At 42.4% G+C, this 16,404-nt stretch overlaps 1 protein-coding gene and 1 long non-coding RNA gene across 2 annotated transcripts in view; one reads left to right on the plus strand and one right to left on the minus strand.

The window, feature by feature from the left end:
* Positions 1 to 16,404, minus strand: part of LOC147034858 (extracellular calcium-sensing receptor-like) — a 51,715-nt gene that overhangs the window by 12,469 nt on the left and 22,842 nt on the right. Inside the window, exon 4 of the mRNA XM_085857875.1 lies at positions 9,092 to 9,215. Coding sequence (XP_085714001.1) covers positions 9,092 to 9,215 — 124 coding nt within the window. The remainder of the gene's footprint in view (positions 1 to 9,091; positions 9,216 to 16,404) is intronic.
* On the plus strand, positions 13,233 to 14,031 carry LOC147034859 (uncharacterized). The gene is made up of 3 exons (XR_015060548.1): positions 13,233 to 13,365; positions 13,469 to 13,657; positions 13,786 to 14,031. It is a non-coding gene; the product is annotated as an uncharacterized LOC147034859 (long non-coding RNA).

Raw genomic sequence — 16,404 nt, forward strand, 5'->3', positions numbered from 1 at the left:
TTTGTTTGTGCATTTATACGTTATTCTTTCATGGCCGAATTGTAGCACCTTGAGACCCCAGAATTTGGGTGTAGGGTCTGGTCAAGGTTTTAAGCCAACAACAAGTTGCCCTTGACGTCTGTTTTGAGACCACTAAAGGCCACTATAAAGTGTATAATTGAATGTGAGGTCAGGCAGTGATGTCGTTGGCATGCAGGAAAGGTAACCAATAGCAGTTAAAGGAAGTATGAAGCAGATAATTCAATCAGTATTATTAAAAGTCCAATCTCCTTGTGCATGACAATGCCATCAAACTTCGACTTTTTGCGTGGAAGAAAAGACATCTGACACTTCTGGATTCTGAGTCAATTATTTGGTAAACCACAACGGCAAAAGCTATCAAAACCACTGCCACGAAACCCTGTTAAATCAAAGGACAATTGTAATCAAAAAATTCACATATTACAAAAGCAAAGGCAATATGATACTGCCACACTACTCCCTCTCCTCGTGCATTGAACAAATGGAAGGAACAAACAAAATGCAATATGGTGTCAGAGAAGAGATGCAGACTGTTCATCTTGACTAATAAGTGTGTGTGTGTGTGTGTGTGTGTGTGTGTGTGTGTGTGTGTGTGTGTGTGTGTGTGTGTGTGTGTGTGTGTGTGTGTGTGTGTGTGTGTGCGTGTGTGTGTGTGTGTGTCGGTGTATCTCCCACCAAACTCCAAAACCATGAAACCTAGCAGCATGAAACTTTGCATACATACTACGAAAACTCGAAGGAATTACAAGACTGAAAATTCAGTGTTTAGGTTAACTAAAACACCCCTTTTAAAGATAATTAACGGCCTTATTAAATTATATCCTTTATCCGGCGCATCCTCGGTCACCGCTTTCTATAGCGGTCTTGAGGCGTATCCTAGGTAACCTTGCTGGGGTCTGAAACTGCCATGGTTTTTGGCCTGCTCAACCATGCCTTGATTTGGAAAAGGCCAAAATGATTTCTTAACGATAAAGTTTTTTTTTTTTAAACTTTCTGCCCTCATGTTATCAAATGCGACTGTTCATAAAAGCTATGAATCACTGAATACAACGCTTTTGTTAGTGCTTTAGTTTTCAAATTAGGAGCTTGGATCAATTTCATGCATTAAATGATATGATTTTCCATGATTTACTCTCACAGGCTAATTAAAGTATATCATCAAAATATTATTTCAGTTTTGATGATAGGATATCGTCTGGACTAAATATGTGTCAAATCTGGAGTGAAATCTGATAATTTAAAGAAATAACGCTTCTTACAACTAAGCTGATATACCGATTTACTCTAAGTAAGCAAGGCTGTGATCCTCCTTCTCCATACATACACAAAAAATGTAAAATTTCCAAAGCATTAAACTTCTCTTTGTAGACTGTTTGGAGAATTATATTGAGTGAGTAAAAAATTAGGAGCGTTCCAAAATTAACCAGCTTCATAGAGCTGGATGAGTTAATGTATCACTGCTAGACCTCATGCCATGTCCGCGAGAAGGACTGCCCATCCAAAGCGTCTGCCACATCTTCTTCTTCTGCCTCTTTCGGCTTGCTCACATTAGGGGTTGCCACAGCGGATCAACCGTCTCCAGTAAAAAATAAAAGCGTCTGCCACATATGTGTCTATATTTTCGGAGGTGCTCTACAGGGAATCAAAGCAAATCTGCTGGAAAATGGACGTTTTTAAAAAGACAGCTATACCGTTTGCGTTCACCACGAACAGTGTGCATGAGAGTGTGTGTGTGTGTGTGTGTGTGTGTGTGTGTGTGTGTGTGTGTGTGTGTGTGTGTGTGTGTGTGTGTGTGTGTGTGTGTGTGTGTGTGTGTGTGTGTGTGTGTGTGTGTATCACACGACGCGTGCATTTATCATGTGACGCATGCAAAGAAGAGCAGGCAGCATGGTTGATTTTTTGAAATGTTTATTTCATGGGTTATTGAACTTTGTGATTCTCTGAGGTTGTTCAGCATTTAACAGCAACTATTTTGTGGGAGAAGTCTTTATTTGATCAAGCTGTTTGCCTTCTGAACATGTTTCCTAAATTCCTGAGCCAAATTATTTTGCAACTCATCACACGCAGCTGTTTATGAACATTAATGTTTGTGAACACATCCGTGAAACATCTATATAAATGGCAGATTATATCTCGGTGAAAGCTACTGAAGGTTTTCGGGTTGTATACAGTAAGTTCTGCAGTTGGTAATCGCACTGACTGCAACCTGCCAATTCTTATTTCTTATTTCTTATATCTCTCTCTCCCTCTCTCCCTCTCTCCCTCTCTCCCTCTTCTCTTCTCCTCTCTTCTCTTCTCTTCTTCTCTTCTCCTCTCTTCTTCTCTTCTTCTCTTCTCTTCTCTTCTTCTCTTCTCTTCTTCTCTTCTCTTCTCTTCTTCTCTTCCCTTCTCTTCTTCTCTTCTCTTCTCTTCTTCTCTTCCCTTCTCTTCTCTTCCCTTCTCTTCTCCTCTTCTCTTCTCTTCTCTTCTCTTCTTCTCTTCTCTTCTTCTCTTCTCTCTCTCTTCTCCCTCTCCTCCCTCTCTCTCTTCTCCCTCTCCTCCCTCTCTCTCTTCTCCCTCTCCTCCCTCTCTCTCTTCTCCCTCTCCTCCCTCTCTCTTCTCTCTCTCTCTCTCTCTCTCTCTCTCTCTCTCTCTCTCTCTCTCTCTCTCTCTCTCTCTCTCTCTCTCTCTCTCTCTCTCTCTCTCTCTCTCTCTCTCTCTCTCTCTCTCTCTCTCCCCAAACATGTCTGGGCAGTATTTTTGTCTGGACGAGAGTTTGTATTTGGATGTGTCCAGGTGGAGTTTGTCTCCGGATATGTCCGTGCAATGATTGTCTCTGGATGGGTCCAGGCAATGTTTGTCTCCGGACGCATCCGGGCAGTGGATTTGTCGTTGGACAGCTTGGCTCCGGATGCGTCCGGGTGGTATTTATGTCCAGACATGAGTTGTCAATGGATGGGAGTTTGTCTCTGGACTAGTCTGGACAGGAGTTTGTCTCCGGACGCATCTGGACGGGATTTTGTCTTTGCATATGTGTCCGAGCAGTGTTTGTGTCCAGACGGCTTGGCTCCGGATGTGTCCGACGGGTTTTGTCTCCCGAAGTGTTCAGGTGGTGTCGATAGTTTAATCGGTAGAAAATTGATTTCAGACATTATTTTGTTTCCATCTTCACTGTCATTCCATGCAGAATAATTTTGATGAGACAGTATAAATCGTAATTAACGCTCCACCACACATTTGCCTTCCGTCCCTATCACATTGCACTGTCTTCCCTTCCCCCACCCCTTCTCACACCCCCACTCCACCTCACTCCTCTTCCCTCCTCTCTCTTTTCCCCTCCACCTCTTCACTCTCCAAACTCTCTCTCACCCATCCCTCTCTCCCTCTCCCGCCCCCCTTTTCTCCCTCCTCCCTTTAGTATACCTATCAGTGAAGCAATGGGTAAGCCTGGTGTTGGCTTAATGGTTATGGTTGTGGACTTTGGATCTTTGGATGCTGAGTTTAAATCCCACTTGGCTGTTGAATTAATACCAGGTGGCGTTGACTCTGCCTATCATCCTTCTGAGGTCGGCAAAATGAGTGCCAGCTTGCTGGTATCCTGTGTTGGAGTGGCGACTCATCCAGGATTGTGCCGAATTGACAAGGAGACTACTTAGGCAGCACCACCGCTGTTCACAGAGGATGGTCCCAATGGATGGAAGTGACGGGTGGTATTAGCTAGTGTAAAAATAAAAGACGAAGTGGTGCCCATACACTAGCTCTGCAGTGGAGCATCCAAGGTCATCTTTTAGAGCAGCTTGCATACCAAACAGGACCACAGGCATTATGTCTGTCCAGCACTTGTAGTTGTCATGTGCTTTCAGGAAAGACTTGAGTTGGCGTTGTTTGCTGCTGGATGGTAAGCGGTGCTCGCATACCATCGGTACCTAGGAGTTGAGTCAGCTTGCAAAGTAGATCCGATTCATACTGGCTACCATGATTCATAGTGATGGTTGTGGAACACCAAAACGTGCAATCCAGGTGTGGACAGAGGCTCTGGTGATGGTTGGTCAGCTTATCGTCAGTGTCGCCTCCAGCCAGCGGGAAAAGTGGTCAACCCAAGTCAGTAAATAGCGGTGCTCGTTTGAAGGTGGTCGGGGACTGACAAGATCCACATGGACCCTGTCAAAATGCCTATCTGTCATTTAAAAGCTACCAAGTGGTGCACAACATGATGTTGGATCTTGGAACAGTGACACTGAAGACATGGATTGGCCCAACAGTGCAATTCGGCATTGATATGTAGCCAGACACAGCACGTACTGATGAGTCGCTGGGTTATTCAAATACCCAGGTATGTGAATGAGTGAAAAGTGAAGACTGTGCGATGGAATGCCACAGGAACAAAAGGGCATGACTGTCCCATCGATGTATCACATACGAGTGTAATGTTTATCCCGAGAAGGAGGGTTGGGTAAATATGATTGAAATTTTGTGCATAGCATTTTCTACGGCCGTTTTCCATGCTGAATCCGAATCCGGTCGAATTTTTTTTTTTACCTCCGAGTGGCTGAGAACCTCCTCTGAGTGTCACTATTACCCCCTTCAGAAAGACAGGGTGGTGCTTGAAATTCTTCAAACCACTCTGCACCAAGTCAAGTCCAACATGCAGTCATTCACGAACATCCACCAAATTGTTGAGTCAGACCAACTTCCAAAGGACATCTTCATATTCATACATGCTGACAAAAATCCAGAGCAAGAGCATGTATGACGCTACAGCCTCCTAACCAGTAACGAAGTAATTGTCCTTATGCCAAATGAATGCAACTCAGCACAAAGACACACCATCGTGTGTGTCCTACAAGCCCCTGGAAATGAGAATTGTGGTCTGCAAAGCTTCACAGGTAGCCATCGGAGTTAGGACCCCTTATCATACCCTCTCCTATTTTCCTCCAGTATGGATGGCTTTCATCTTGGCATCCTGCACTAGCATGGACAACAGCATGTCACTGCTATGCAGTTCTATGCATACAGGCTGATGCAAAGAGACCCCACTCACATTATTCTCCACTCAAGCAACAGACTTTTGCAGCAGTGCATAGTGAATATGTGAGCCAAGGTAGAAACTAGCAGGCCGAAATTCTTCAGATATCATCAAAAAGAGCTGCATGCTGATCTCTACAAAGGCCTACAGGATGCTGTTCATGCTGGCGATGCTGACCGTGCCAAGCGCCATGTCATCCTGCCTGCCACCCTCACTGGGGGACCTCGCTTTATGGCCAAGCACTACCAGGATGCCATGGCCATCATCCGCAAGTTTGGCAAACCCACTTTTTTCATCACATTCACCTGCAATGCCAGGTGGAGTGAAATTGTGAGTGCACTACAGCAAAACCAACCTGCACCCACCAGGCTTGACCTCACTGCCCGAGTGTTTAAACAGAAACAACAACAACTGCTTACAGACATCAAGGCTGGTGTCTTGAGTCCACTACTTGCTCATGTCTGCACGATTGAAATTCAAAAGTGATTCCTTCCACACTGCCATTTTCTCTTCATCATGCGAAGTGAGCAGCACACATTGCAAAACGTAGACAACGTCATCTGTGCTGAACTTCCTGACACAAACAACCCCCACACCCAGACACTCCATAAATATGTGATGAAGTTCATGATTCATGGTCCATGTGTCACAGACAATCCCCAAAACCTGTGCATGTCCAAGGGTGAGTGGTCCAAACAGTTTCCTATGACATTCAATGCACAAACACACATTGGAGATGACAGTTATCCTCTCTACTGCAGCCACCCTCAAGAGCAGAATGGTCATACAGGAATAATCACTACATCCAAAAAGAACATCAGAGTCGACAACAGGTGCATTGCCACATACAATGTCTTGCTATTGCTGAGATACAAATCCCACATCAATGTAGAATGTTGTGCAAGCATTAAAACTGTCAAGTATGTCTACAAATATATCTTCAAAGGGTCTTATCAAGCAACAATTAGCTTTCAAGTCCAGTGCAATGTCGTTAAGGTAGCCATAGAGGTTCAGAAGGATGAAATCAAGCAGTATGAATCATGTAGATTTATTGGAGCATCACAGGAAAACTATAGAATTTTTGAATTCACCACCCAAGAGTGTTCATCTGCAGATGAGTCCTTGCCTGTTCACCTACCTGATCAGCAGTATGTCACCTTCAACCCAAAAAACTCACACAGTGCACTCGACTTGGCTTTGGATACCAAGCTCACAGATTACTTTCAGCAAAAATTAAGTGACCCTGAGGCCAAAATGATCACGTACTGTGACTTCCCACGGCACTACACATGGGACACCCACAAAAAACAATGAAAAAAAAGAGCAATTCCACCATGACAAAACCCCCGAAAAATAGGCTGAGTCTTCACAGTTCATCCAAATTGCAGAGAGACATTTTGCCGATGCCTTCTTCTTCACGATAAATCTGAGTCTACCAGCTTTGAGGATTTGCACACAATCCAGGGCACGACCTATCCAACTTTCAAAGAGGCATTTATCAGCTGAACCTTCTCCAAGATGATGAGTGGCATCAATGCCTCATTGAGGCTGCACAAACACAGAAACCAGCAAGCGTGCGAGGAATATTTGTAAGCATTCTTCTTCCACTGAAGCTGTACAAAGACCATGGTTCACACTTAGCTGATGATTTCAAGTGCAGCAGGCATCAGCAACAACTGCCACCAGAGGCAGCAGAAGCAGCAGCACATATTGACCTTTTGTGTGACCTTGATGATAGACTCCAGTCACACAACAAAACATCAACTGACTTTGGCCTTCCTACAGCAAATAACAGCCAGTGCAACCACATTGACATCACTGCTGATGAGCTAGAACTTGATATTGAATATACATTCAATGAGCACACCAATCAACAAAATGCACACCAGACTCATGCATTTGAAACAATTAAAAAAAAAACGATCGACAGCAATGAAGGTGGTTTGATCTTCATTGATGCCCTGGGGGGGGGGGGGCTAGGAAGACCTTCGTACTCAACACTATCCCAGCAAGTGTCAGAAAAGCCAAGGTATAGCCCTTGCTACAGCCTCATCTGGCATAGCAGCCACTCTCTTGAAGCTGGGAAGAAAGACCTCATTCCCAGTGTCGGTTTCCTATCCCACCCCAAGCAACCTCAATGTGTAACCTCAACCCCTGAGACTTCAATGGCCACCTCCTACAAGCAGCTGGCCTTTTGGTCTGGGATGAAGCTCCCATGAGCCATAGATTTATACTTGAAGCTCGAGACAGGACCTTCAAGATATCATGAGCAATGATGCCATTTTTGGAGGAACGCTGCTCATTCTTGCTGGGGACTTCAGACAGATTCTTCCTGTGGTCAGAAGAGGTTGCTGACCTGACATCATCAACTCCTGCCGAACGAAGTCTTCTCTCTGGCAACATTGCGTAAAGTTGCATTTGCGAACAAACATGCGCATTGAAGCTGCTGCATCTCAAGGTAATACTGCACATTGAGATCGTATCAACCAGTATGCACAATCGCTGATCAATTTAGGGGAAGGCTGCTATCTTCCAAGTGTTGACCACCCTTTATACCATAATACCATTGATCACATCTCTGTGCCACATCAGAAAAGGAAGTCATCAACTATGTTTATGCTGGAGTTGATCAGCCACAGAACCACAATGATCCACTGTGGCTTAAGGAGAGAGCCATCCTCACATGCACAAATAATGCCATTGACAGAGTAACTGAAGTCATAATGGCATAACTCGTAGGATCCAAGACAGTCTTGGTCAGTGCTGAATCTGTAGCTGACCAAAACCAAGTAACTTTTTATCCAACAGAGTTTTTAAATACAATCAACACTTCTGGAATGTCTCCACACAAAATGGGTTTCAAGGTCAATGCTCCAATAATGTTGCTGCACAACATGGACCCCAAACATGGACATTACAATGGAAGCCACTATATTCTGATTAGTCTCTGAAAGGCTGTTACAAGCAAGGCTTCCACCAGGCGAAAATGCAGAAGCAACACTTTTCATTCCACAAATAATCCTGTGCCTCTCAGACACTGGTCTTCCCTTCACACATCGCAGACACCAGTTCCCCATCAGACCAGCATTCACCACGACAATCAATAAATCCCAAGGACAGAGCCTTAAGTACTGCGTACTTCATCTACCAAACAGTGTGTTCACCCATGGTCAACTGTACATAGCAGCCAGTAGAGTAGGAGACCCAGAAAGTCTGTGGATATATGCTGACTAATCAGAGTCCACAACAAAAAATCACTCCTCAACAAACTATCCCAAACCTGATAATAAATGTGGTCAACTCTGAAGTGCTGTAACCCCACCAATTTCTACAGGTACCAATTAGTGTCTATTAATTACATATTGTTTGAACGTTAGTCGCTTCCTGTCTCTTAATTATGTATGGATATAAATTATGTACTATTGGAATGTACCCTTCGACCTTTGAAGACCTCCAAGACCCCAAAATACGCTGAAGACACAAAAGTCCCCAAAGACCATGAAGACCCAAAAAACGCCAAAAGCCCCAAAGACCCAAAAAGACCCTGTAGAACCAAAAGTCCCCAAAGACCCAAAAGACCCCTTAGACCCTCACACCATTTTGATGCCTTCCACTATTCAGACAGATTAGACGGCTTAGACCCTTGACCACTGAGACCACTTGGACCTTCTTATATCACAAATGAAATTTCAAATAAATACAGTATCACCGATATTACAAATATATTTGTAGAAAAGAAATGTTTGTATGATGATTGGTGTAAATAATGCCAACACAGCAAATCTGTGACGTCAATCTCTGCAATGATGTGTGGAGAGGCGAGCGTAGCGAGCCGAACCATGCTAGTTCTTTTTAAAACCGAATTGGAAACAGCTCTCAAACCACTGCTGGGAATCCTTGTTAAACCAAAGCTCAAGCATATTCATATTTTTCAAAACCAAAGGCAAAATGATAACTCTACAGACTGATAAATAAAAACATCCGAGGATAAATCTTTTAAAATTATATGATAGAATACGCAAATCAGTATATCGTATCAAATAACTGTTTTAAAATTTTACATACCTGTACTATTAGTGTATTCTCCAGCAGCACATGGGATGCAGTCGAAGCAACAAAAAGGTTCTCCTTTACGGGAAATTTTTCTTGTGCCAGGTTGGCATGAAATACTGCATATTGACTGTGGTAACTGAACAACATTTTGGGAAATTCACTGTAAATAACAAGCATGTAATGCACACATATTTTAAAAAAAAAGATATTTCATGACTAATTGCTAAAGTCTTGCATCAATAGCAATGCAAGAGGGAGATATATAAACATTTTTGGATGTGATATACATAATAAGTTTCACTAGCAGAGGAACAGGAGATAAAAACATTTAAGAAAAAGTAAAAATAAATTAATTGTCCTGTCTTTCATTTTCTCCTCTCTTTCTTGCACAAAGCATTATATTGCTTTGTTATTCCGTTTGTGTTTCCCTTCTTAGAAGTGCCTTAAATTAAGATGCACTGCCTCACTTGTTGTATCCATCCATCTATCCATCGGGCCCACACTGTGCAGAGCATTGTTGCTGCCTAAGCAGCCTCCTTGGCTATTTGGCACAATCCTGGACAGGTCACCACTCCGACACAGGATACCAGCAAGCCGGTATTCATTTTGCCGACCTCGGAAGGATGACAGACAGAGTCAACCCCACCTGATATTAATTAAACAGAAAGTGGGATTTGAACTCAGGATCCGAGGATTGCAAGCACACCACCCTCACCATTAAGCCACTACCAGGCATATTGTTGTATCCCTCCTGTTTATGAATCATGCTGCAAATCCGATGTTAGTTGGAATACATAGCCATCTCGATGTTGTCTTGTAATTATCAGAGGAGGTCATTGTTGTGGTTCCCCAATACAAAGTTTCTGTACTGTCACCAGATATGAGGGATAGTGTAATAACACTTCTCCATTATTGAGAAATGTGAAGAAACAGCTAATTCCTCGTATTACTGGTTTGTGCCAATCCTTGCTGTGCAAATTTACAGCTGTCAAATATTTTCTGCTGGCTCATCACGATTTATGTTTTATTGTTGTGACAAAGCAATTTTTACCACCACATTGAGTCAAAGGAAGATCCAGTTTGTTTTCCCTTAAGTTGGACCAGTCTTAACCCCTCTCCACACCGTTTCTTCACCACATGCACACACACACACACACACACACACACACACACACACACACACACACACACACACACACACACACACACACACACACACACACACACACACACACACACACACACACACACACACACACACACACACACACACACAAAAACAAACACACAGTGGAATGGAAGAGTCCCCAAGATAGATTAATAGTTATGGTGTGAAAGTGTGATCCGATGCTGCTACATGATTCTCTTCGGTGAACGAGTTGTCACAAAGCAGATCTCACAACCTATAAGTTTTAGGTAGGATTATAATTGCTCGATCTTTCTTGATTTAATATTTTGGTATGTAGTGGTGTATGCAGTATATGCCATTATTTTTGGGCTTCTTTGGTACAGACTTGTGACTGTGCTATCCAATGTACTTGGCCGTGGGGAAGTCTGGTCCGACGCCTTGTACTCGAGACTTGATGGCCGAGGTGACGAACCATGATTGTCACAAAGGAGTTGTGTGGTGATTGTGTCTTGTGTTTCCCCTGTTTGTTTGTTTTTGTTTAGATGCTACTCTTTTGCAGTATTGATTATTATTAGTGAATTATTTAGAGACAGTTGGTTTACTTTTTATTTTATACTCGTAAATACAACCCGTCATTTCGCTGACGGAGATATTAAGGGTGTGGAGAGAGAGAGGAAGAGAGGAGAGATGGAGGGGGGGAGAGGAGGAGGGGAGAGAGAGGAGGGAGGGAGGGGATAGCGAGGAGGGAGAGGAGGAGAGGAGGAGGAGAGAGAGAGGAGAGATGGAGGGGAGAGAGAGGAAGAGAGGAGAGATGGAGGGGAGGAGAGGAGGAGGAGAGAGAGAGGAGGGAGGGTAGAGAGGAGGGAGGGCAGAGAGGAGGCAGGGAGGGGGAGAGAGAGAGAGAGAGGAGGGAGGGAGGGGAGAGGATGGAGGGAAGGGAGGGGGAGAGGATGGAGGGAATGGAGGGCAGTGTATGGAGGGAAGGGGAGGAGAGAAGAGAGGACAGAGGGAAGTGAGGGGAGAAGAGAGGATGGAGGGAAGGGAGGGGAGAAGAGAGGATGAAGGGATAGGAGAGGGGACAGAGGGAAAAGAGAGGGGACGAAGGGAGAGGAGAGGCGAGGCGAGGGTATGGACGGAGAAAAGACTAGAGGAGAGGAAAGAGGGAGAAAGGAGGGGAAGCTAGGAAGGGGGAAGAGCGAGGAAGCGAGGCGGGTAGGAGCGATGCTTCACCGAACTTTGCTATTCAGCACATTGCCAGAGGGAGGGATGTGAGGAGGGGTTGAGAGCCTGAGAGAGAGAGAGAGAGAGAGAGAGAGAGAGAGAGAGAGAGAGAGAGAGAGAGAGAGAGAGAGAGAGAGAGAGAGAGAGAGAGAGAGAGAGAGAGAGAGAGAGAGAGAGAGAAAGGTGAGGAGTGGAGGTGGTGTTCGCAAAGAGAATGACATGTTATTGTTGAAGAATGAACACACACACACACACACAAAATAAATTCTTGTCAGAATAGCTGTGCACATGACTACACAACAGAGTTTATTAAGTAATCCACTGAAACATCTGACAAAGCTTTGATGTCCCAGTTCCAGAAAATTCATAGGAACATGAACCAAAAGCAAACACAGAAAAGATGGAAGTGCCGCTCAGTGCCGCTAACAACTCATGATCCAAACGAGTGTGAACATCAAAAACAAAGAATTGCGACCAGCCATCAGACTTAGGTACAAAAAAATAGAAAAAGGCATTGCTAATTGAGGTGTTAATTCCAGTGATTTGGACTAAACAATGCAGAAATCAAGAAAATGACCAGACACCAAGACCTCAAGAATGAACTGAAAAGATCCTGCAAGCTGAAGACTGCCAAAGTTGAACCAGTGATAGTTGGAACGACACGAATGATGACAAAGAACTTCACAGTGATATTAAAAATCATCCCTGGGGATATTACTGCAAAACACTACAGTTGGAAGCTGTCCGGGACTCATTGACGATGTTGAAGAGAGCCCTTGGCACAAAACTTTGAGAACAGAAAACTTCACAGCTTGGTTCATGCATCATGACCCCTTACCAAAATGAAGGTGGATACTTTGAGACTGCCCTGGGAGGACTCCATTCAGGTAGGTAGGTATGGGAGCATGCTCCATAGCAGCGTGTCGCTGGATCGACTTTCCGCCGGTACTCGAGGGGAGTAGGGTGAATATGCTGATTCTGGCTCACTTTTCCCCCCTGTAAGTGAATGGGGGATTTTCAGCGATTCATTTTTTTCCCCTAAAAATAAACCCCCCTTTTTATCCCAAGGTATATTTATTTGTCTCTCCTTTTTAACCAAGGGGCACTCTTTTCAAATAACCAATGCAATAAGATAAAGACTTTTTCAAGCAGTAAAGTAGTAATGTGATTTTTTAAAGGTGATTCTAAAGAAATATCTGAAACATGTAAGCCGAGGGACACTCTTTTTCAAATAACCAATGCATATTGCTTAGCTCACTCATTGAACCTATAAAGATTTGTTCATTCTCAAATTCCTTGAATAGTTTAATTTTCTTTGCACAATAATCCCCATCTAAAATATTTAAAAATAAAACATTTGAATCTTTATATTTTTTGAGATACCCCTTTTTCTACCATACAAATGTATAGGGAGAGCTCTCTGACTCGAGACCCTTTAGAACAAAAAAACCTCATACAAATTACTAGGGAGAACTCTCTGGCTCTTACTGCACTCAAAGGTGAACCAACGAATGGGGGAAGGTTTTTAAGTGTTTTCAGTTCGTGCCATGAAGATGAGGAAGTATTCTGTGAAAGACAAGGCCTCATGGTTTTATTTTAAATCAGAGCACTAACAGGCTAATAAACGTAAGTTTGATCAAAAATCATTCAAAGCATTTTCATTTTGTGTTAAAAATGGATAAGTGCTTGGGAATGAATCGCCCACGCATTTCCCAAGCTGAGCTGTCTTGCCCGAACCGTCATTTCCCTGTGTGGACACGCCCTGAAAAATTCTAACATTACGCAATTTTACTTCCTCAAGTTGTTTTATAAACGGGTCGTCAGTCGTAAACTTTGTATGAAAGCTTTATAATTTTTCTCATCTTGTCCTATTGAGAAACAATTGAAACATGAACTATCTTTCGTCTGAAGAAGAAGAGAATCCATTACAATATCGGTAAGTTTGTTTGTGTTCTTCCTCTGAGAATCACAGTGAAACAACTTAATATTAATTAAATCACTGTATGACGAATATATATATATTGGGTTTTTTTCAACAGATTGTCTCCAATAACAACATCGTTGATCGCCGATGTTGAACATGAATTATCCGAATTACACAATGTCTGGGCACAGATGTCTGATTTTGTACAAGAGATTCGGATTTGCAGGGGAGAAATGAGAGAAATCATTACCGACTGGAAGACATTGTTGTTATCTCCTATAATCTTGAAAGATCCGACTTCAAGGTGAGAAACACACACGTGCACGTGCATTTGTGAGTGTATGTATATCTGCTTGTCTCTGTGTTCATTTCTATATCTGTCTCTGTCTGTCAATATGCCTCCTGAATTTTAACACATTATTTTTTTTTCAGTTTAAACACCTGTCTGGATGAACCAAGTGCACAAGTTAATCGTCTGCAGGAATCTGACCTGGCACTCAAGACATCTGAAGCAGACTGCTTGGATATATCATCTGTTTTTACAACTGAATATTTAATATTATCAATGTTGATTAATTATAAATGCTTTCCTTACAATTATCTGATTCTTAACTGCAAAAAGCGAATCAAGGACATTTAGGGGGGTGAAGTGCGCCCCCCCACCAACGACCCATCACCACCTCATCCCATCCCCCTCCCCTCCCCGTGTGTGTGTGGGGAAGGGTGGGGAGTGGGATGAGGGAGGTGGTGGGTCAAAGGTGGGGGTGCACAGAGGGGATGAGGGGGGGTGGGGCTTGTGTGGGTGGGGTTTTGTGGGAGGGGCTTGTGTGGGTGGGGACTTGTGTGGGTGGGGTTTATATGGGAGGGGTTTATGTGGGTGGGGCTTGTATGCATGAGGTTTATGTGGATGAGGTTTGATGTGGATGGGTGAATAGATGGGTGGATGGGTGGATGGGTGAATGTGCGGGTGGAGCTTGTATGGATGGGTGGACAATTTTTAATTAAATAAACATGTTGTTTGTGGGGAACTAATTAACTACTTGACTAATCACTAATTATGTGAATATGTTGAATGTGGGTGGAGCTTGTGCGGAGTGAGGTTTGTGTGGAGCTTGTGTGGGGTAGGGATTGTGTGGAGCTTGGGTGGGGTGGGGTTTGTGTGGGTAGGGTTTATGTGGGTGGGGTTTGTGTGGGTGGAGCTTGTGTGGGCGGAGTCAAAAAGGGGCAGAGTCAAAAAAATTCAATTTATCTTTGTCTTTTGTAATTCCTGTGAATAAAATGAACCTAAAATCTCTTCCTCTTCTAAATCATATATCTTATAAGTCCACGGAACCGTATCTATTACATCCACAATTTTAAAAAGTTAGTTCGTCCATCGATTAGTATAACCCTTTTCAAAATTAGATTTCCATCTATATATTCTTACGATATCACCAACTTTGAACTTAGGTTTTCTGACATTAATCTCTTTTTCATATATTAATTTTGTAAATGTTTCTGATGGTTTCATATTCGTTGACGTGTGAATTGTGTCATTATACTTATCCACAATATCCTGAATAAAAGATGACCATTGTTGTGAACCGATTTGTGTGAATTTTTTATATAGTCTCTCTTTTAAGGTATGATTAAAACGTTCAACAACAACGGCCTTCCCTTCATTAAAGGTACTGTATAAAGCAATACTCTTATTTTTTAGAAAATTCATAAATGTCTTGTTGTAAAACTCTCCACCCTCATCAGTCCAGAATTTTTCAGGTTTTCTCTTACTTTTCTTAAATATCTGTTGAAAGGCTAACATAAGAGTTTTACCTGTTTAGTTTTTTAAAGGGACCACCCATGCATATCTACTCCTCAAATCAATAACGGTTAAAGCATACTTGTACCCCTTATCATTATTGAGTTCAATCAAATCAGCGGACCAGATATAACCTACTTCCTTGGAATAAACCTTCTTCTCTGAAACTTTGTGAACATTGGTTTATGTAATTCATCAGCTAATTGCTCTTCAATCTTAAGGACATCACTAGAGCCTATAAGTTTTTTTAATTTCCAAGTCCAAGTTTCAATTTAGCACTGATCATCTTCTTCACGATGAACCTATCAACTTTTTCTCTCAAGGTTGGATTTTGTATCAGAGACAAATTATACAACATTTCTCTATCGGCTTCATGCTTTCTTCCAAAGTTGTGGTATTCCCATAATCAATATCGTGTCTCATGCACACTTCATCAACTCCATTGATGGGCTCACTCCATGATTTGGGATTGATTGCATAATCTAATATTTTATCCAAGTTTGTGCCTGGACCACAGAAAGAATACCCTGGTAGATGGAATTCCCTGGTATTCCAGTAGTTGTAAATTTACTTCCTGATAAAAACTTTTGTATATCTCCTCCGAGTTTGTGTTTGGAGGTAAATTGATTTTTTTTTGAACCACACACCGAACATATACCTTTTTGTATAACCCTGTTATTTTTACTTTTAAAATATGAAATATTTTTAGTATTAGTTTTCTTTTTACATTTGAGACAATAACTCGTTTATTTATGAGAAAAATTCCTGCAGAGTGCAAAAACCTTTTTAGTTTCCAACATGCACATTTGAATCTTAATTTTTAAAACATAAAGAATCCTTAGAAATGCCTTCACTCTCTCCTCCATTTATTTAAGAAAAAAATGAAAAACTTGAATTAAAATCAATATCTTGCCGATGACAATAGTCTTATCGAAAATATTGCTAATAGACTAGTCAATTCTTTGTTTTCCTCCTCGGTGGGTTGAGTTATTTTCTATAATACCCCCAATTTTTTTTTCATCTCACTGGTTTCCATATTTTCATATTTATTTAGTCTCCCTCTCCTCCCTCTCCTCCTTCTCTCTCTTCCCTCTTTCCTCCTTCTCTCTCTTCTCCCTCTCCTCCTCCTCTCTCTTCTCCCTCTCCTCCTTCTCTCTCTTCTACTTTTCCTCTTCTTCACTCTCTTCAACTCCTTCCTCGTCCCTTACTATCCTTGAATCATTTACACCCCATAGAATATCATACATATATTC

The sequence above is a fragment of the Eptatretus burgeri genome, chromosome 1, assembly GCF_056783735.1.
Source record: "Eptatretus burgeri isolate ZD-2024b chromosome 1, Ebu_testis_v1, whole genome shotgun sequence".
Taxonomy (NCBI): domain Eukaryota; kingdom Metazoa; phylum Chordata; class Myxini; order Myxiniformes; family Myxinidae; genus Eptatretus; species Eptatretus burgeri.